General features: G+C 44.6%; 2 protein-coding genes across 2 annotated transcripts; one reads left to right on the forward strand and one right to left on the reverse strand.

Annotated features, from left to right (window-relative positions):
• Nucleotides 1-2,613: 2,613 nt before the first annotated feature.
• CETN2 (centrin 2) lies at nucleotides 2,614-8,671 on the reverse strand. The gene is made up of 5 exons (XM_087728327.1): nucleotides 8,476-8,671; nucleotides 5,835-5,993; nucleotides 4,966-5,091; nucleotides 4,203-4,340; nucleotides 2,614-3,385 (listed from the first exon to the last, which is right to left on the reverse strand). The coding sequence occupies exons 1-5, from the start codon at nucleotides 8,476-8,478 to the stop codon at nucleotides 3,296-3,298; spliced, it is 516 nt and encodes a 171-aa protein (XP_087584453.1). The 5' UTR covers nucleotides 8,479-8,671; the 3' UTR covers nucleotides 2,614-3,295.
• A 266-nt stretch (nucleotides 8,672-8,937) lies between these two features.
• NSDHL (NAD(P) dependent 3-beta-hydroxysteroid dehydrogenase NSDHL) lies at nucleotides 8,938-20,767 on the forward strand. Its single transcript, XM_014074866.2, has 8 exons — nucleotides 8,938-9,114; nucleotides 10,318-10,386; nucleotides 12,071-12,232; nucleotides 13,998-14,144; nucleotides 15,968-16,096; nucleotides 16,417-16,559; nucleotides 19,038-19,140; nucleotides 19,645-20,767. Exons 2-8 carry the CDS (start codon nucleotides 10,366-10,368, stop codon nucleotides 19,975-19,977), a joined length of 1,038 nt encoding a protein of 345 aa, XP_013930341.2. The 5' UTR covers nucleotides 8,938-9,114; nucleotides 10,318-10,365; the 3' UTR covers nucleotides 19,978-20,767.
• The last annotated feature ends 1,667 nt before the right edge of the window (nucleotides 20,768-22,434 follow it).

The following is a 22,434-nucleotide window of genomic DNA, read 5'->3' on the forward strand; positions in this document are numbered from 1 at the left end:
AAATTCTTCCAGCAGTGAAAATCTATTTATTTGGTCTTTTACTCTGCAGTTAGGTTGAGTCTGTTGTCGAGTTATAGGCTTATCTACCAGAGGAAGAACATTTTTTGGTCTTTCATAGATAACTGAACTAAATCCTTCAACAGTGGCCAGTGGCCATTCTGAGAAAATTCTACCAGTTTCTTTATTTGTGTCAAAACATCAAAGTAATGATGATATCCTGTTTATTTATTCAAAAGTAAGTTGTGTTCAGCTGAATGAAACTTTTTAACAGGTATCTAAAATAATTGCCTAAGCATGTTTTTTCTTTTCTTTCTATGAAAAGTGTTTTCAACAATGCCCTCTAGTGGATTGGCTTGAGAGTATAAAGCAGAAAATAAAAAGAATTAAGCCATGGTGTAAACTTTATAGGACTGTCAATCCCCATTACATTTTAAAATGTGATTGATTTGAAAAAGAAACAGACATGGAGATATGTGTCCTTGGAAATGGGCTGCTTTCCATCTCTCTTGTCTGTTGAATTGCAAGAACTATAAACTTTCAGGTGAACGGCATTTGAATAGAACACATTTAAATTCTATGAAAGAAGGCGAATATACGCGTTCCAGGATAATGTTGCAGGATCCAAACTGGTTCGATCACCGGGACCAGAGATTTGGCTAGAGAGAAATTCCCTGAAGATGAAGTCCATCTTCAGCATGGGCCTGAAAGCTTGGAAGACAAAACCTCTAGTTGAAGTGACCAACCCAGAATGGATCCTGCAACATTTAAATTTTCACAATTTTCCATCACTGTTAAGAGGGAAAGGGAAAAAGTACTTCAATATAATTTGTGACGCATTTAAGATTATAATCATAGGGTTAATTTTATTGTAGGTGAAAAAAAGGATTTGCTTTCAGAATCGATACATATTAGATTGCGCTGTAATATTGTGATAAATGATTTTCACATAGCAAGTCCCAACGATCCAAGGCAATTTGGTTGAACGCTGTAAGAATACAGGTAGTCCTCAACTTATAACCATTTGGTCATTCGAACTTACGACACTGAAAAAAGTGGCCAATGATCATCTTTCATACTTATGACCGTTGCAGCATCCACATGGTTACATGATCAAAATTCAGATGCTTGGCAACTGGCACGTATTTATGACGGTTAGTGTCCTGGGGTCAGGTGAGTCCCCTTTGCAATCTCTCTGACAAATCAACGGGGACCTGTTTCATTTAACAGCCATGTTACTTAACAACTGCACTGATTCACCTTGGAAACTGCGGCAAGGAAGGTCATAAAAGAGGGCCAAAAATCACTAACCTATTTTGCTTAGTAATGGAAATTTTGGGCTCAATTGTGATCGTAAGTCGAGGTCTACCTGTATTGCTACATAATGATGAAATTCCATCATAAAGTGAGGCCTGGAAGCCATCTTTGGCATTGGGCCTTCAGGCCTGCCACATTTTTCTGCTGTGGGGAAATGGGAGGGAGGATTATATGGAGTAAGGGAGATATGTATATAGTCAAAATAACATTCCTTTCTCAGAGTCAAGGATGTGTTGCCCTGCAACTAGAATGGTGTGACTGGGAGGCATCTCCAGTTGGGACGCGGTGCTTGATTGGGCATGTGATGGACAAGTGGGTGCTGGGCAGGAGCTTGGACTTTCATCTGGGTGGGGAAAATCTGGAAGCTTTTCAATTCGGGTTTTCCCAGATGTGCCAATATGACATTTCTAGTAAAATGGAACTGAAGAAACTCAAGCCTTAGAGTCTTCTTTTGTTGGGGGTGTTCCTTGGACCCTGGCAGTGTGGTCCTTTTTTTGTGTTTCCTGATTTCAATAGCAGCTGATTGGGGTTATAATGTAGAAGGGATATCAGAACCGGTGGTGTGTGTGGAGTTAAGAGGCATCAGCCTAGAATCCCTGTGTAGACACAAGCAAACTAAGTCCAACCCCACTGTTGAATTCTGTTGCCCCTCATCTAACTACAAGCAAGCGTTGTTAGTTTGAGAAGCTTCCTGTGCATAAATCTGTTGCGTGGTCCTGATCTTTCACCCGACAGGTAATTTTTACAGACTTGATTTCCTCTTCCTATTTTTGTTTCTGCTTGGCCAAAAAATCCCTTCAGCATTTTTATGTGGGAAAACGGTTCCACCACAAAATCACGGAGGACAAAATCGTGCTCGACGAAAGCGCACATTTGACTTCATCACAGCGCGACGAAAACATCGTGCTGTGATCGAAAAATGTAAAAATAAAGCTAAAACCTTACCCTAACCCTAAACCTAACCCTAACCCTTAACCTAACCCTAAACCTAACCGTTAACGTAACGCTAAAACTAACGCTAACCCTTAACCTAACGCTAAACCTAACGCTAACGCTCTAAACCTAATCCTAACCCTTAACCTAACCCTAACCCTAACCCTAACCTTTATGTGAATCGGCTTGCTTTAATTTTAATTCAATTTTTAATTTTTTTCATCGTGCTGTGATGACGTCACATGCGCGCTTTCGTCGAGCGCGATTTTGTCCTCCACGCTTTTGACGGGTCACGGGGGAAACAATGTAAATAAAAATTAAAAACAGTCATCAGTACAATAAAAAACCCAAACAACGCTGCTGTCATAAAGTTTTGATTTCAGCTTTACTTTTCACAACCAGCAACACAAGCCATATTTTTTTTTTTGGGGGGGGGGGGGAAACCTATTACAAGTTCATTCTTATCAAATCTGGTATTAAAGTTATATCCATTTACATTCAATGCTTTTTTATGGGGAGAGGGAATAAAGAGATATTAAGTGCACAATATCTTTATATCAATGTTTAGGTAAGGCAGGCACTATATCTGAATATTTATAACCAGAATTAGGCCACTTTCATAGAAGACAAGAACAAAGAGCAATGAATCAAATGCAAGAGTTGAAGCAAAACCATTAACTTTCTGGAATTGTTTTTTCCTTGACTAAAAAACTCAAATAATAAAGAGTTTACAACAATATTTTAAAAGAGAAAGGTGTTTTCTCGGTATGTAAATTCGAAATCCCATTCTCACATGCACCCTATATAGAAATAACACCACTTTCTTCAAACTGTAATTTAAGCCCCCAGGCCTCACATTTCCTGCTGTAGTATGCAACACTGAAAGATGGACTGGGAGTCAGCTGATGTTGCTGAAAGAGAACTGTAAGTAGCTCACAATGTTTATGAGATTTGGGCTGTTGTTCATCTCTTTCCCAGAGGAATCTGTTGAGACTGAACTCAGCCAACAGGAGGCAACAAATGGAAGTCACGGTGTGGACCAAGCATCTCAGTACAAACTAGTTTTCTTCATGATCCGCAGAAACTCCTGTTCATTGACTTCCCCATCTCCGTCCCGATCGGCTTCATCAATCATCTCCTGCAGCAGAAGCAAAAATCAAGTGAGGTAATAGCAGAACTATGAAAACAAAGACCACTTCAAAAACTTGGTTTGAAGAGTTTCTAATTTGTTCCAATCTGACCAGCTTTGTCCACTGGCTGGAGTTTATTCATCTTTTCCCACTCTTGCATTCTGTTCTGACCTAGGTTTCCCCCAAATCACAAAGCAGACTCCTTGTCACAACAAAAGCCACTTTTTATTAAGTTACTGTGAATTCCTGCCATTCACATCCAGGAAAGTCTTTCAAGGGTGAATTTACAGTCACAGACCCTATCTTGCTTGGAGAGCTGCCAGGCTGATATCTTCAAAACCTGGCAAGGAGTCTGGGAAAATCATGAACCAATTAAGCAAAGTAATTGTCTGCTGCAAACACCTCTCCCCTTTCATTCCTTTTATTCCCTATGGGAGGGGCCATTCACTGTCCACCTGTGGCCTTACTCCCTTGTTCCTTAGCTGTTCCCTTCGTCTGGCAACTCTGTGCATGCACACACTGGGAACAGACTCCAGCTGTTCGTCTGCCTCACTGATGTCTGACTCCAAAGGCAGCTGATAAGTGTCAGATGGCCCTGGCCCTCTCTCTGCCTCCAACACAGAGCCCTCATCAGAGCCTTCCCCAGACTGCAGGACTGGCCCATGTTCCTCCCCAACCTCCTCACTGTCCAAATCTGCTGCCAGCTCTGCTGGCAGGCTATAATACATTCCCACTTGTTCATTTACCAGATTTCAGTTTATTTAAAATGAGTTAAGTGTCACTGTTTATAAAACGGCTACATAAATAAGCCAACATAGTTTCAACCTGAAGCTCCTCATCGGTGAGATTCTCGCCCAGTTCTTTGGCCACACGTTTAAGGTTTTTGAAAGAGATTTTGCCTGTTTCATCATCATCGAAGAGCTTAAAAGCTTTCAGAATTTCTTCTTTTGAATCTTTTTCAGCCTTTAAAAAAAAAAGAACAAGCCTTCAGACATGTTAAACAAAGTGGAACAAAAACAATTGGGGGTGACGCAGCGGTTAGAATGCAGTATTGCAGGCTTATTCTGCCGACTGCCATCAGTTCGATCCTGATGGGCTCAAGGTTGCTCAGCTTTCCATCCTTTCGGAGGTGGGTAAAATGAGGACCCAGATTGTTGGGGGCCATAGGCGGATTTTGTAAACTACAGAGAGGGCTATAAAGCAGTGTGGAGCGGTATATAAATCTAAGTGCTATTGCTATTTTAAAGCAGGTTCTGCCCTCAGTTAATTGAAGGCAGCAAATAGGATTCCGCCGGATGGCTTTTACTGCTTACATACAATCAAATGCACCCCTTCTCATCCAATCAGAATAAGATTGCTGAAGAGCTATTGCCAGAAAAGGCTTTAATTTCCATTCTTTTCCAATCTGCCTCACAAGTTCTACCACTCTCTGAGCTGAGGTTTGATATCTGCAGTTACGATAGGACCAAGCCTGGTTTTCCTCTTTGACAAATGGAACATGACCCTGAGAAATCCCAGGCAGCATTCAACCTCTTTGAGAGTTGACACATAAAACCAGATTCTGTCTCTAATAGCCAGCATAACATACCATTTTCTGGGTCATCACTCCTAGGAAGTCACTGAAGGTAATCTTTCCTGTTCCCTTATCAATCTCAAGAATCATTTTCTTGACCTCGTCTTTCTTGGGCTCAAACCCAAGGGCCCTCATGGCGACCTGAAAACAATTGAAAAGAGGATGAGTTGAGGTTGGACTAGAACAGTGGTCCCCAACCTTTTTATCGCCGCGGACCAGTCAGCCTTTGATAATTTTACCGTGGCCCACTGAGCACGCGCAGGGGTGGGAGGGCGTTGTTCGCGACAACACATTGATTGTTTATATATCAGATTGTTTTGATTAAACAACTTTTATTTTATTGTATTTAAACATGCCTTACAAAAGAAAATACAATTACATAAATATAAAGTGCAAGGCTACGCTACTAGCGCTGTCTACGCTAGCCCTACCTAGCTGCGCAGGCGCTCTTAGGTTTTTTTCAGGAATCGGCCAGCGCTGAAGCGCTGAAAAGGAATGAGAAGGGCGGCGCTGGACACAGGGGGGCGGTGGGCCGCTGGTGATGTCAGAGTGCCACCAGCGGTCCAGTAACACCCCTTGTGCCAGTTAGCCCTAATTTGCATACAGAAGGAAACTATGGCCCCCGGCCGCTGCAGCGATCATGGCCCCCGGCCGCTGCAGCGACCATGGCCCCCGGCCGCTGCGCGGCCCGGTGCCAGGTACTCCACGGCCCGGCACCGGTCCGCGGACCGGGGGTTGGGGATCACTGGACTAGAAGACCTCCAAGGTCCCTTCCAGCCCTACGATTCTATGACTAAAATGACAGATCTCTCTGAGAAGAGAGACCTACTAACGGAGCCAGCTCTCAGGTAACGAAAGCATCTCAGTGATATTCTGCAGCTTGCCTTCAACTCTTTTACATCAATATTGCCAGTCCCATCGGTGTCAAAGAGATCAAAGGCCTCCCGAATCTCTTGCTTCTGCTCTTCGGTGAGCTCGGTTTTGGAAGCTGTTTTCTTCCTCTGAGCTGCTGCTCCCAGGGACGCCTTCTTATAGCTGGAGGCCTGAGAGCATGGATGAAAGGCAGAAGAGAATATTAAAAGACATAACCCAGTTTTAGCTCCCTTGAGGGTTTCACTTCTGACTATTCCAGAGAGCCTGGCCCGACTTTGAAGAAGAGTTTCAAACACTTCTGCCTCTGAGGTCCTAGTAGCTAAATTGCTCTTTTTTAAAAAATAAAAAAACCCAAAACTCCAATTTTCAGAATGTGAAGGGAAGCACCATACTGCAGATGTGGTGTAAGTCTTCAATTAATATTTTTTGAACACATCCTAAATTAAATAGGTTAATTTATGTATTTTCTCTAGGAATATCCTGATTTCCTTCACCCAATTAATATACAGCTGGGTATAGTTGTGCAGGATATATTCTTCCTAAAGATATTCCTTTAAAAACCTTAACTTTGTGATTGAAATGACACTTTAGAAATATTATATTTCCTGACTTTTAAAATTATTACCAATTTTATTGGTGTTTATTCTCAGGGGGATTAAAGGATTATGGCTGCAACTTAAAATGGAAAACTGATCCTATTGTAGGGAATTTTTAAAAAAAATATGTATCAGCGCTGATGTAGTTGGGCTATAGAGAGGTCCTTGATCTGTGGTCAAAATAATCAAGCTGATAACACTGGTACGTACAACTTTAATTACAAAAGCTTGGCCATCATCTTGACTTTCTTTGACCATACCCTGCAGATGCCCCTGGTTTTATTACTTGACAATATATTCACATCATTCAACAGGGCTGAGCAAAGCCTGCCTCAAATCAGAAAAGTAGTAAATCAAAGAAAGCAAATGGTTCAGCTCCACCCTTCCCCAAATGCTAATTTTCTATATGCAAGATGTTACTTTCTTGGTCAAGTACGGACTCCCAAGAGCTGGTGATTTTGTGGTTGTCTCCTGGCAACGTGACTGAAATGACTGGCCAATGTTTCTTGGACTTTCCGATCTAGCCTACGCCTTGGGATCACCTGGTGGCATCCTTTCCAATGTCCCCAAATCTAGGTTTAGCTTGGCTTTAAAGCCGATGAAGGCAACCAGACCCGAGGTGTGGAAATGATTTCCTTTCAATTGAACCGCTTCAGCAAAAGAGATCCCAGCCAACAAAATGCCAGGACCCCCAAAACAAAGGATTCAACAAGTTTTTATACTGAAGAAGCTTCTTGGATGAGAAGCGAAGTCTTCAAAGAAAAAGCAGTTGCTTTTTGAAAAAAGCATTTTTGGGACAACCATGACCTGGATGACTGAGAATCTCCATAAGCTTTTATATAGTTTTTCAAGGCGGGGAGGGGGGGAGGAAGAAACATTGTCTAATAGGCTTTTTTGAAAGTTATCTAACTGGTAACTTTATTGTCCTCTATTGTCTCCACGCCATTCCTATTTTTAAATCTTAACTAATAAACACCCCAAAAGTTATCTAACAAGTATTCTATTGGCTCTACTTCAACCCTATTCATAAAAGTTTACCAATATCCATCCTAGAAAGACAGAGCCCCTGTCTTACCCCTATTGCTTCTCTTAGCAATATGTCTTGTATGACATTGCCTGACAGCCAACTCGTGTTTTCTACATTGAAAGGGGCCCCACCTGTCCACTCCTCCCTTTTCTTTTATCTTTGTTACGCAGGCTTCGCAAATGCAGTTAGTCCTTGAGTTACAACAGTCCGTTTAGTGACCGTTCAGTTACCTCACTGAAAAAAGTGACTCAAGACCATTGTTCACACTTAACAACCCCCTACAGTCACATGATTTCCATTCCATTATCTGCTACAATGTCCTATCTGTCAATGAATACTTCAGCTTCAACCACAATAATACATAGGCAAAAAATAGATACAAACTTATGATAAACCGCTCCAAAACTTGATTGCAGAAAATACGACTTCTGCAACAGAGTTGTCGATGCCTGGAACGCTCTACTGGACTATGGTTTCATCCCCAAACCCCCAAAACTTTAACCTTAGTCTGTCTATTGTCGACCCCACCCCATTCCTAAGAGGTCTGTAAAGGGCGTGCCTACCGTCCCTGTCCTACTGTCCCTATCTATTTGTACTCATTTCATGTGCTCATGTCCATGTTTATACTTATATCTGTTACTTAATTCATGCTTGACGAAATCAAATAGATAGATAGATAGATAGATAGATAGATAGATAGATAGATAGATAGATAGATAGATAGATAGATAGACAGATAGATAAAGTGGACCAAGTGTCGGGGAAGGCGCTTCTGCCTCCCGATGCTGCAAAATCGGCTCAAGATCGAATTCGGAGATTCAAGAGAGAGGAAATCAGGTGGCTCATTTGCATATATTAGCATAGGGAACGGATGCAAATTCCAGCCGTTAAGCGCAGCCTCTGCGGTTTCGGCTACCTTAGGTCGTGCTGGCTTCGCCGCCACTGACGCGGCCTTCTCCACACACACACACAAGCACACACCCTCACCCACCCGCCTGAGGTCTCCCCCCCGGCCGCGACCCCACTGACCATCCCCAGGAAGAGGCGCCGGTCCCTCAGGCCGCCCGTTGGGGGTGTGTGTATAAAACAACAACGACGCGAGCTCAACTGTCGCCCGGCAGCCAGACGCTCAGCGTCGCGCCTTCCGATTGGCTCATCTCGCCGCGCGCCGACGTCGGGACCAACCGCCTTCCCTATTGGCCGGGGAGCCGGGCGCGCGCAAGAGAAAGAGAGCCGCGCCCGGGCTGTGATTAGTGGTGAATGGCGGAGGGCGGGGTGAGTAAGAAAAAAACGATTGGCTACAGAGGCGGAAAAGCCAATGGGGCGAGCCTCCCCACTCTCGGCAGATCTTCACCTTAGGGGTGGGGTCGAAGGAGAGGGAGGAGTCGAGCGCTGCCGCGGGATGTGATTGGAGAAGCTCGGAGGACGGGCGTGGTCTTCCCGCCCATGGGTATAAAAGCAAAGAGGCGTGGCTGTTGGGTTAATGGGACCAGCTGAGAGGCTGCTGAGTGGGATTTCTTTGGATCGGTTCTGTGTTAGATTCCTTGGCAGGGAGATCCACGGGCGGCTTCAGATCCCTTTTCCTGATCCAGGCTGCTTTGCTTCACCGTTAGACCTGGAATATCCTCTTTTTAATCATATCTTTTTTGGCAGCTTTGAGTAAAGCAGGTGAGGGATGACAAGGGATGGAAATGACCAGAGACTCTTCCAAACTGTAATGGGTTTTATGCATTAAATTTAAATGCTGCTCACCTCTCTATTGAAGTGACTCGAAGTGGTTTAACTGATAAATATTCCATTTTTCCAGTTAGGAAGGCTTATGGAGGTGGCTTGTATTAGACTAAAAAACTGATACAACAGAGAATTGTTATATGTCTTTGATATTTACTAACACGTCATGTCTAGCAGTTGGTAAACTGTCCAGAGCTACTGGCAGAAATCTCTTTCTTTCTCTCAATCTCTCTCTGCCTTCCCTCCCATCCTTCCTCTCTCTCTCTCCCCTCCCCTTCCCTCCCGCTCTGTCTCTCTCCCTCCCTCCCTCTCTCTCCTCTCTCTCCCTCCTCCCCTATCTTTATATGTATGTATATTATCTCTTTTATTTATTAAACATAAAATTCAGTCTACTGAACATTTAAAAATGCATCACAAATATCATTAACTGGCACTGATGGTTGATACGGGTTGCTGCCAGCATCCTAGGTATCAACCATGTATCTTTTTAAAATGTACGATGTTCCAAGATTTTTTGCAGTTTTTTTTACAGTTCCGTTATTATTGTTGTTGTTATAATTATTATTAGTTAATCTTTGGTGAGATTCACAGCCTTTGGGGCTGGTTGGTAGCTCAACAGCTCGAGTCCTAACCAAGGACCTAGGAACTGTTAAGGTAATGTCGGATGATATAAGCTGTTCCAAGTAGGGTGGTTTTTTGTAGAATCAGAATGTTCAAGTCTGATAAATTTAAATTTTCCAAATAGCAAGGTAGCCCTTCAGATCGACAAGCTCAGTGTCTTAGTCACTGAGCCACTGAGCCCTTAGAATTAGTAGTAGTGACTAAAATAAATCTTCCACATTTAAAGGCAGTATTTCTATATGTAGACTAAGTGGACTGTACAGGTGGCCTGTTTCCTTCATCTTTTTAGAATGGCTGTTTTTTTCTTTACAAAGGCTGTTGGAATAGTTTAATTATTAGTGAACCTTGAGGCAGTCATTGTACCTGCAGGTGCTATGCTGACATCAGCATAAGTGGAAAATTCAGTTGATCATCAGGAAAGAGAAGCATTGGGCTTTTAAAAAGTTAGGCTGCAAACTAACTAATAGGTGATAGGAATGGGAGAGTTCTAATTTAACTTTTTCTGTCATTTGAGTACAGCAGGAAAAGAACTGCAGAATTTCCCTTTCTGAAAAACCTTTGGACCAGATGGCCATGCATTTGAGGCCGGTAAGTTAGTTTATTTCTGCAAAATACCATTTTTTGTGGGGAGCGGCTTTTTTAACATGAGCCATGAGTGGTGTGGCAGTTAGAGTGCAGTACTGCAGGCTACTTCTGCTGACTGCAATTTGGCAGTTCAAATCTCACAGGCTCAAGGTTGACTCAGCCTTCCATCCTTCCGAGGTGGATAAAATGAAGACGCAAAATTGTTGGTGGGTTCTGGATCCCATCGCAACTGGTACGCTGCGACGGGGCCAGGCGTCCGCCTCGGGCATGTGCGCTGCGCATGCATGTGCACCCGCCGCCCTGCGATGCTCCAGCTGCTCCGCGGAGGTTGCGCAGGTGCTGTATAGGTAAGGATCGCGGGTGGGCAGGTGGGCCCTCCAAAACACCATTCTGGTATGGTGGCCGCTGCTCCCAGCTGCCAACGGTATGCCTGTACCGGGGCCTAGCACCCAGAACCCACCACTGGTTGGGGAGGGGGCAAGAGGCTGACTCTGTAAACCGCTTAGAGGCGACTGTAAAAGCATTGTGAAGCGGTATATAAGTTTAAGCGCTATTACTATTTCCATGCAGGAAGTATAACTGAAGATTGGAGTAAAGATACTCGTGGTTTTCTTGGTGAAATGCCAGATTGTTTTCTCACCTGGCTCCCACGTGGGACTTCACTCTCCTGGAACCTGCTCTGTTTGGGCTAGGATCTTGAGATCCACCCCTTTGGTTTAAAATAAGAGTGCAGGAGATCCTGATTCAGTATGTTGCTTTAGTGACAATTCTACTTGGAATAGTCTAAACTGCGAATCTGTGAATTAGATAATTTTGCCGCCCAGGTAGTTTGATTTCTTGAGCCAGGCAGATTTTGTTTTGACTAGTTAACTGAGAAAAAAATCCTGCAGAGCAGGGGTCACCAACCTTTCGGACCTCAGGGACCACTAAATACATAAGTTTAAATCCTGCGGACCATTGCTATGAATTTTTAAAAAAGATAAATAGTATTTAGTGCATATAAACAATGCAAATAATTTTTCTGCGGACCACCAAAATTTTCCTGCGGAGCCCTGGTTGGTGACCACTGCTGAAGGGCACTAAGCTAGTCCCTCCTTGATCTAAATCCTTGGTTATGATTTCTGGGCTTTATTAAGAGCCAAGGTGGCGCAGTGGTTAAATGTAGCACTGCAGGCTACTTCAGCTGATTGCAGTTCTGCAGTTCGGCTGTTCAAATCTCACCGGCTCAGGGTTGACTCAGCCTTCCATCCTTCCGAGGTGGGTAAAATGAGGCCCCGGATTGTTGTTGGGGGCAATATGCTGACTCTGTAAACCGCTTAGAGAGGGCTGAAAGCCCTATGAAGCGGTATATAAGTCTAACTGCTATTGCTATTTGAAAGGCTATAATCTAAGATATCCCTGCAACAACTCTTTGCTTCTCAAGTTTGCTCTCTGAGAAGGAAATTGCATTGCTCCCAAACACATTCTTGTTTTGGCATAGGCGTTTTTATCCCTATAATCCAGCTCTTAAGGACAGTTTGAAGCAAGGTTATATATAACATTGCCCTGAGGGTTTTTTTTTTTTTTTGTCCTGTAGTAGTTGTTATTTGCATGAGTTCTTGCTTGTTGCTTTCTGTGCTCATAAAAACCAATCCCAACGTGTTGGGAAAAACCCTGATGGTGATCCGTTTATATCTGTTTCCTGCAGGCTAGTAAAAAATGCACTGTGATTGGCGGCTCGGGATTTCTCGGTCAACATCTGGTAGAGCAGCTGGTGGAAAAAGGCTACTCGGTCAACGTGTTTGATATTCGCAAAGGTTTTGATAACAGCCAGGTGCAGTTTTACCTGGGCAATCTCTGCAAGAAAGAGGTAAGGAACCAACTAATTGACACGGCTCAGGTATGGTCAACATGAAGTTTTTTGGTCTTAAGCCCTAAGGCTAGAATTGGTGAAGGCTGTTTAGGAGTTAAAATGAGAATTTTGGGAATTTCTATCCCAGGTGTTGGGGAGTGTTGCAAAGTTAGAATCTGCTTTAATGTGTATACCACAGGTGTCAAACTCAAGGTCCGTGGGCCGGATCTAATCCATGGGGTGCTTAGATCTGGCCCGGGGGGATTGGAGGGGTGGTGGTGGCTCAGCCTGGAAACAGCAAAGGTCCTCCGTCAGCGAAACGCTCTGTTTTAAAAAACGGGATGTGGGGAGGGTGCGCGCCCTTCCCCAGGCTTCGTTTTCTCTGACAGACAGCTATGAAAAACAAACTAAAAAAACAAAACAAAAGGAGAAATGTTTCCCCTTTTGCCTTTGAGCATGCAAGAAGGGACAGGAAAGGAGAAAGGGTCAGAGGAAAGGCAAAGAGAAAGATGGGAAGAGAGCAAGGAATGAAAAATAATAGCTATAGCAATAGCAGTTAGACTTATATACCGCTTCATGGGGCTTTGAGCCCTCTCTAAGCGGTTTACAGAGTCAGCATATCACCCCCACAGTCTGGGTCCTCATTTTACCCACCTCGGAAGGATGGAAGGCTGAGTCAACCCTGAGCCGGTGAGATTTGAACAGCCGAACTGCAGAACTGCAGTCAGCTGAAGTAACCTGCAGTGCTGCATTTAACCACTGTGCCACCTCGGCTCTAAAAATAAGGAAAGAGGGGAAGGAAGAAGAATGAATGAAAGGGGAAGGAAGGAAGCAAGGAAGGAAGAAGAGTGAGCGAGGGTCTCAAGGAAGTCCTGCCTTAGTTCTTGACCACCATAGGTGTCCCTGACATGAGTGCCATGTCACGCCCACCGTTGCCACACCCACCTCTAGCCATGCCCCCACCACCCCGCCCCTCCGACGTCAAGCACAACCCAGATACGGCCCTCAAGGAAACCGAGTTTGAGACCCCTGGTGTATACTACTTTGAAGAACATTCCCTATATCTCATGTGCTAAATCTGATTTCTGCTATGAGATACCTTAAGATCTGAGAGTCTGGATAATTGAAATGTCTTCTTTAGCTCGTGACTTAAAGGCCCCTCTAAAATGGCGTCTTTCCGCTGGAGTCATTTCCAGATTTACCAACATTCTTGCTTCTAATTGTCTAGAGGTCTTCAAGTAGAAATTGCACAGGCATCAAAAGGAGATGGCCTCACTCAGCGAATTGCGTCTCCAGTTTGTTTGTTAGTCAAACATGTACAAGATAACAAGTATAGGTATGAACATAAGCATCAATAAAGGAAGTAAATACAAATAAATGGGGACAGTAGGACAGGGACGGAAGGCATGCGCTTATGTATGCCCCCTTTATGGACCTCTTAGGAATGGGGTGAGGTCCACGGTAGACAGTTTGAGGTTGAAGCTGTGAGGGTTTGAGGCTGTCACAACAGAGTCAGGTGGAGCATTCCAGGCGTTGACCACTCTGTTGCTGAAGTCGCATTTTCTGCAATCGAGTTTGCAGCGGTTTACCTTGAGTTTGTATCGATTGTTTGCCCGTGTGTTATTGTGGTTGAAGCTGAAGAAGTTGTTGACAAGCAAGACGCTGTAGCAAACTCTTTTGTGTGTTATGCTTAGATTGGACTGCAGGTGGTGCAGTTCCAGATGGTCCAAGCCCAAAATTTCAAGCCTGGGAATTCTTTGACTGTCTCTCTTCTCCATCACAGGATCTACTCCCGGCTCTCCAAGGTGTGACTGTGGCGTTTCACTGTGCCTCGCCTGCACCTTCTAGCAACAATCGGGAACTTTTTTACAGAGTCAATTATTTGGGGACCAAGACAGTCATTGAGGCTTGTAAAGAAGCTGGCGTCCAAGTAAGGTTTGAATGGGAATGTTAAAGCACTAACACAAGCAAGGAGGAGCTGCCCCTCATGACTCCCTCTTGGGAGTTTTAGCGGTCTAGAATGGGGCTTTTCAAAGCGAAATCTGTGGATCCCAGGGGTTCCTTGAGGACTTGAACAGGTCCCTACAGACCTAAGACAGAAAAGAAATTCACTGCTAGGTTCCAGGGAGAGACAAGGCGTAGTCCAGGGGTGTCAAACTCAAGGCCGACAGGCCGGATCCCGCCCGTGGGGTGCTTAGAAATGGCCCACCGGTCCTCCCGGAATCAGCGAAGAACCGGCCTGCGGTGCCTCTAACAGTGAAAACAGAGCTTGGGAGGGATGCAGGCGGCCCTCCCAAGCTCAGTTTTCACTGGCAGAGGGTTGCAGGAAGCCGTCGCAGCCAAAAACAGAATTTCTAAGGTTGGATTTTCCCCCTTACCGGAAGGAGCCCCCATGTGGAGTACTGTGAAGCCCTTACCATGGTAACTCCACTGCACTTTACAGTAGAAGCCATTTTGCGGCACAACAGGCTGCATCTTAACAGAACACACAACCTGAGAGGCATTAGGGGTGTGTTACCCCCACGGTATATGTTTCCATAGACTAAGTCATCTGTGTATCAAGTTTGGTTGAAAGGAGGCATGCCAGAGTTATGCTGAAACACACACACACAGCCATTTTTATTGATTGATGGATTGATTGATTGATTGATTGATTGAAGGTGTTGAACACATCTAATACTCCTGACTTCTCTTTTCCTCATACCTTATACTCTTGACTTCTGTTTTCCAAGAGGTCAGTTGGGCTAAGAAAGAATGATTAGCCCAAAGTCACTCAACTGGCATTTATGCCTAGGGGAGGCCTAGAACTCACTGCCTCCTGGTTGCTAGGCCAGCACCTTAGAACGAAAGCTCTCTGTTTTCTCCTGGTCTTTATGGAGAGTTTTCTTCTACTCCCTTGAGGTCCCCCTCCACTAGTCACTTTGGTACACAATGAAAAGCGAGAGTGTCATCTATTTAGAAGTAACATGTCTTCAATTACTCTACGGTGAAACGTAGTATTAGAAGACAGCTTCTACTTACATCAAGCCCTTCCTGGTGGAAGTAATACTCTGAAAAAGGAACTACTTGTGTATAGATAGAGAAGACCACCAGTTTATTGACTTGGATCCAGCAGGGATCTAAGAATAGAATATAGCTGGAAGGGAGCTTGGAGATCTTCTAGTCCAGCCCCCTGCTCAGGCAGGAAAATCTATACCATCTCAGACAAGCGGCTATCCAGGCTCCTCTTAAAAGCCCCCAGTGATGAAATACCCACAACTTCTGGAGGCAACTTCTGTTCCACTGGTTAATTGTCCTCACTGTTACGAAGTTTCTCCTCAATTCCAGGTTGCTTCTCTCTTTGTTAGTTTCCAACCATTGTTTCTTGTTTGTCTTGTTACATCAGCCCACCACACCTGGTCAGGCAGGGAAGGTATTTTGTGGACCTCATCAGCCAAAGAATTCCAATTGGTAAAGTCCAGGAACAGAGTCTTTAGAACTTTAGAATGGAAGTCTTGGAGGTCTTCTAGTCCACTCCCTGCTCAAGCAGGAGAACCTATACTATTTCAGATAAGTGACTGTCTAGTCTCTTCTTAAAAATATCCAATGATGGAGCGCCCACCATTTCTGAAGGCCAGCTGTTCCACTGGTTGATTGTCCTCACTGTTAGGAAGTTTCTACTTAATTCTCTCAATCCTGTATGGCTCTAATTTGATCTGGCAGCCAATGTGTTTCCACAATGCCCTTGATGTTTTTCTTCCTACTCTTTGGCAGAAATTGGTGTTGACCAGCAGTGCCAGCGTTGTCTTCGAAGGTACGGACATCAAGAATGGAACAGAAGATCTCCCTTATGCCAAGAAGCCCATAGATTACTATACAGAAACAAAGATTCTGCAGGAGAAGGTCTGTCTGGATCTTTTGGGGTTCATGATATTTCATTTTGCTCTTGATAGATCTGTTGTTGTTGGTTGCAAAGTCTTGTCCAGTCCATCACAACCTCATGGACAATGTTCCTCCAGGCCTTCCTGTCTTCTACTATCCCCCAGAGTCCATTTCAGCTCACACCTACTGCTTCAGTGACTCCGTCCAGCCACCTCGTTCTCTGTCGTCCCCTTCTTCTTTTGCCCTCCATCTTTCCCAGCCTTAGGCTCTTCTCCGGGGAGTCCTTCCTTCTCATTGGCCAAAGATCTTGGTAGATCTACATAGACTGTTTTTGTTTTTAGGAGGTGCTAAAGGCCAGTGACCCAGAGAAGAATTTCTTGACCATTGCTATCCGTCCACATGGCATATTTGGACCCCGGGACCCTCAGCTAGTTCCAGTCCTCATCCAGGCAGCCAAGAGTGGCAAGATGAAATTCGTCATTGGGTAAGTCAAGTTCCATCTACGAGGTTCCTTGTGTTCTTGGTGATTTCATCTCTTCTTGCAGACGTTTCACGGCCAGGCTAGGTAATGTAATCAGTGCATAAGGAAGAGAACAGACTTAAACACATCCTCAACACTTGGTCATTAACCAACACTCAGATAGGCAGGAACCTATGTTTGATCAACAGAAACAAATCAAAGCTGGTAAGACAAGCTACCACCCATAAACACCAAGCAAATTGCATAGCCTGGGGGGTCTCCAAACTTGGCAAGTTTAAGACTTGTAGACTTAAATTTCCAGAATTAACAGAGGGATACAATCAAGATCAAGGGAGGTACTAATACCACTCTATAAAGCCCTAGTAATACCACACCTAGAACACTGTATTCAGTTTTGGTCACCACACTAGAAAAAGATGTTGAGACTCTAGAAAAAGTCCAGAGAAGAGCAACCAGGATGATTAGGGGACTGGAGACTAAAACATGATGAACGGTTGCAGGAAGTAGGCATGGCTAATCTAGTGAAGAGAAGGACCAGGGGAGGCAGGAGAGCAATCTTCCAATATTTGAGGAGCTGCCACAGAGAGGAGGGGGTCAAACTATTTTCCAAAGCACCTGAAGGCCAGACAAGGAAGAATGGATGGAAACTGATCAAGGAGAAATTCAACCTGGAAATAAGGAGAAATTTCCTGACAGTGAGAACAATCAACCAGTGGAACAGAAGTTGCCTTCGGAAGTTGTGGGAGCTTCATCACTGGAGGCTTTCAAGAAGAGACTGGACTGCCATCTGTCAGAAGTGGTGTAGGGCGGGGGTGGGTGGGGGTTGGACTAGATGGACCTACAAGGTCCCTTCCAGCTCTGTTAATCTGTTAAGAATTCATCAGCTAGCCATGCTGGAGAATTCTGGGGGTTGAAGTCCACAGATCTTAAACTTACCAAGTTTGGAGACCCCTGATATAACCCTACTCACATGATGCTCCCTGGCCTGTTAATGAAGCATCCGCTGAAAGAGAAGCCAACTCGGAGAACTCCAAACCCACACCCCCCCCGCCCCCAATTCGACCTTGAGGTACACATATTTTCCACATCTCGCAAGTCAATTCTGTTTGCACTCCTCGCTCATCTGGAATGAGCTCCTGAATCCAAAACTAATTGCCTTTGCTTTCAAATAATTTGCCTGGCGTATTGCACAAGGAATGCTTTGGCTATAGCTTCCATCTATGAAATCTTTCCCAATTGAAATAACACATGGCCAGTGACTCATTTATTCTTAGTTACTTTCTATTTCACTGTGGTGGCTTTTAACAAGTTTTTAATGAGCCTTAATTTTCTGCTGGTCTGTTTCAGGGTAATATTATTACCAATAAGCGTCATTATTTCATGGTGAAAAGCTTGGTGATTTGGTAATCATCCCAGTTCTGTTACTGTTATTTACTTGTCCTTTATCCCATTCTCAAAATAAATTGTTCTGTAAAAAGCATCCTTTTATTTATTTATTTTTAATTTAAATTTAAAAATTAGCTAAAATTTAAAACTAAAATGACATTGTCGGCTTATAAAATTAGGAAAAGGAAAAGGAGGGAAAGGAAATTGTAAACCCAAGAAACAAAGTATGGGGAAAAAAAGAATTCTAGAATTAAGAGAATCTTATCTCCGTCCCTTTTCTCTAAATTATGTAGAGCAAACACCCCACCCCCCCAAAAAACCTTTCTCTAGTTAAGCCATGAATGATCTGGCTTATGTTCCTTCACAATCCTTGTAGAATTTGTGTATCACAGGGGTGTCAAACTCAATTTCACTGGGTGCCGCATCAGGATTGTGATTTGGGGGGGGGTGGTGTTGGCTGATTGGGTGTAGTCAACTGTCCAGCTTGATGCCACTCACTGGGCATGGCCAACTGGGTGGGCGTGGCCAGCTTGATGCCACTCACTAGACGTGGCCAACTGGGTGGGCATGGCCAGCTTGACGCCACTCACTAGGCGTGGCCAACTGGGTGGGTGTGGCCAGCTTGATGCCACTCACTAGGCATGGCCAACTGGGTGGACATGGCCAGCTTGATGCCACTCACTAGGCGTGGCCAACTGGGTGGGCGTGGCCAGCTTAACGCTACTAACTAGGCGTGGCCAACTGGGTGGCCGTGGCCAGCTTGATGCCACTAACTAGGCGTGGCCAACTAGGTGGGCATGGCCAGCTTGACGCCACTTTCCAAACTTCTGGCATATTTCTTCTTCGCCTTGGATAGATCGGGCCAAAGTGACACAGGACGGACCCTTACATCTTCCATGACAGCCCTGTGGGCCGAATCTGACCACATCTTGGATGTGGGCCTTACGTTCAACCCCCCTGTTGCTACTGCCCGAAACAACAAAGGTGTTAATAGTGCTTATACAAGTCACGGTGCATCCAGAGGAACACCGGTATTATACAGTTTGGTGCGTGCATATTATTGTTGCTTTTTGAACTCTTCTCTCTTCTGAACAGTAATGGGAAGAATTTGGTGGATTTTACCTATGTGGAAAACGTGGTCCATGGGCACATCCTGGCGGCAGAGCAGCTTCGAAGAGAATCTCCGTTGTGTGGAAAGGTAAGGACACTCCATCGTTGCCTGAAGTTTAGATTTGGAGACCCAGAGGGATATAGCATTTTAGTGCTGAGCTTGGAAGAGGCCCACAGTCAGCCCTACCCACCTCAGAGCGGGTGGTGGGTGAGAAAGTCGGAGAAGAGACTTCTATGGATGCCTCCTTTAGCTCCTGAAGGGAAGATGGGATGTAAATCAAAGATGTAATTACCATGTATGGATTGTCTGATCTGCACCCTGATATTCTTGGGCGTTTTCCTTGTATCAGGGGTGAAATCCAGCAGGTTCTGACAGGTTCTGGAGAACCGGTAACAGAAATTTTGAGTAGTGGTCCCAGAGTGGGGAGGGAATGGGGATTTTGCAGTATCCTTCCCTATCATGTCCACCAAGCCATGCCACACCCACCAAGCCACGACCACAGAACTGGTAGTAAAAAAAAAAAAATGAATTTCCCCACTGCCTTGTCTGCTTAGTTTATTAACTTCCATCCCTCCCTTGTTTGTCTCGTAGGCTTTTCACATCACAAACGATGAGCCCATTCCTTTCTGGGAATTCTTGTCTCGCATCCTCACCGGCCTGCACTACGACCCTCCTAAATATAGCATCCCTTACTGGTTAGCTTATTATTTAGCCCTTCTCCTCTCCCTGGTTTTGCTGCTGTTGAGACCCCTTGTTACCATTCATCCCACCTTCACCCCCATGAGGGTCGCCCTGGCAGGGACCTTCCATTATTATAGCTGCGAGCGGGCCAAAAGAGACCTGGGCTACAAGCCGTTGGTTCGCCTGGATGAAGCCATCGTAAGGACCATCAAGAGTTATCCCCATCTCCACAGGACCACGTGATGGTCTGAATTCCAACCCAACATCTGCTGAACCTCTTCCATGGACTCTGTGTAGGTTCTCTGATTGGCCTTTCCCTTCAGTCTACTTGCCCCTGGGAAGCACCACTTTGGAACAACTTTCTGAGGTTGAACTACTTCAAGCAATGTCTCCGGAGTAGCTGCTGGCCCAGGATAAGCCCAGTTTTGTACAGGTGTATCTTTGATAAAGGTGCATTATTTTGTGACATTTCAGGGAGGGGAGGGGACATGTGTCAGGGTTCCAAAAAGCATCCAAAAGTAAATCAGAGTCCGAGGCAAAGTATTGCTCAAAGTTCCAATTTATGAAGAGAGCCATGTTGGCACATCTGGGAAAACCCGAATCTGAAAGCTTCCAGGATTTCCCACCCAGTTGAAAGTTCAGGATCTTGCCCCCAAACCCACAAGTCCATCCCATGGTCCAATCTTCCACTGCCACACTGGCAGCTTCCACCCATCCAGTTCCGGCTATGTGGAGAGACAAAGGATGACCTTGAGAGTCTAAGAAGAATGTCATTATGGCTACATATCACCCAACTCCATATAATCCCCCTTCCCATTTTCCCACAATAGAAAATACATAGTAGAATAATAGAAAGTGTGGCAGGCCAAAGATCCACAAGAAAAAATGGCTTGCAGGCCTCACAATGTGTCCTGCTGAGCTGTCTTCCTTTTCAACACATCACTTTTGGTAAGGTGAAAGAAGGAACTATCTTTTTTAAAAATAATAATAATAATAATTTCTTATTCAATAAACATTAAAACATTGGACATAAGGTGACCTTTCTGGCTTTGTCATTTCCATACATATTTAACTATAACAGCAAATACAGTTTCTACGTATTGTACATAGCTACTTGGATCTTATAAACATATCCCTTGTCCTCCTCTGTCTATGAATTATCCAGTTCCAATTTTGCAGATCCTCAGTACATTCTGCAATGCGCTGTACATGGGGCAGCCCTTGAAGAGCATTCGGAGACTTCAGCTCGTCCAGAATGCAGCGGCGCGAGCGATTGTGGGTGCACCTCGGTGCACCCACGTTACACCTATCCTTCGCGAGCTGCACTGGTTACCGATTGGTCTCCGGATACGCTTCAAGGTGCTAGTCGTCACTTATAAAGCCCTTCATGGTATTGGACCTGGGTACTTGAGAGGCTGCCTGCTGCCAATTACCTCCCAAAGACCCATTAGATCACACAGAGCAGGCCTCCTCCGGGTTCCGTCTACCAGCCAATGTCATCTGGCTACTACCCGGGGGAGGGCCTTCTCTGTGGCGGCTCCGGCCCTTTGGAACGAACTCCCCGCAGAGATTCGGACCCTCACCTCTCCAGGCCTTCCGAAAAGCCGTTAAAACCTGGCTGTGTCGGCAGCCTGGGGTCGATGAGTTCCCTTCCCCTCTCGAATCATGTGGCTGTTGGTTGTTTTTAAATGCCCTGTATTTCTGTAGTTTTTGTGTTTTTTCCCTTCCCCTCCTTGGGTTTGTGTGCCACCCTGAGTCCTGCAGGGAATAGGGCAGCATATAAATAAAATGAAACTCAAACTCAATTCTGTTGAAAGAAGGAACAGAATTTTTTTTGAGGAAACAGGTGCTTGGAATGAGGACAAAACTGAAATTTCTAGTCCAACAATGTCCAACCTTTGAAATCATTAAGATTTGTGGACTTCAACTTCCACAATTCCCCAGCCGACATGACTTGCTGGAGAATTCTGCGAGTTGGTCCACAGGTCTTTAAAATTGCCAGGGTGGAGACACCCATGTTCTAGACTGAGACTTTGTCCAGAGCCTGTCATTTTTGAAGTTGGATTCTTGGTATTCTTAGAGCTTGCTTCTCTTCTCACAGTTGTTTCATTCCTTTTTATTTGATCCGTTGGCAGTGAGAAAACCTGTCCTGAACCCATCCTTCCTCATCTCATGCCTATTAACACCCAGATAAATAAGATCTGGCTCTTGAAATTAATCAACACCCAAGATAAATCTTAAAGAACTTATCTGAAGGTCTTTAAGAAAAAGGAACTCAAAAGATCCCATCCCAAAAGCAATCAAGGAACAACAACAAAAATAAGCCAGTCAAAAACTAGTGGGGCTCATTTTAATAAAAGGCAAATGCCACCACCAATTCCATGCACTGATGGTGCTACCTAGCTTGGTAATGAAACATCTGCAGAAGGGAAAGGCAGAAAACACCCAGAGCTCCACAATTTAACCTTCAACCCCATATATTCTGCATTATGAAATGTAGAGTGCATGTCTGGAAGCTGAGTCATGACAAGTAGACTTACAAATTGCCTTATAAGTCAAGGTTGTCATGATTCAACATTCAGACAACTACCTGGATGACTGGGAATCTTCACTGATGTGCAGTAAGGGGTTTCTGATGAAATCCACTTGCTAATATTGGGGGAACAGCTTATCCCCTTAATAAGATGGTATGGGGGGGAG

This window comes from Thamnophis sirtalis, unplaced genomic scaffold, assembly GCF_051295495.1.
Source record: "Thamnophis sirtalis isolate CommonGarterSnake01/CBP01778 unplaced genomic scaffold, rThaSir2_p1.2 scaffold_13, whole genome shotgun sequence".
In the NCBI taxonomy this organism is placed as follows: Eukaryota; Metazoa; Chordata; class Lepidosauria; order Squamata; family Natricidae; genus Thamnophis; species Thamnophis sirtalis.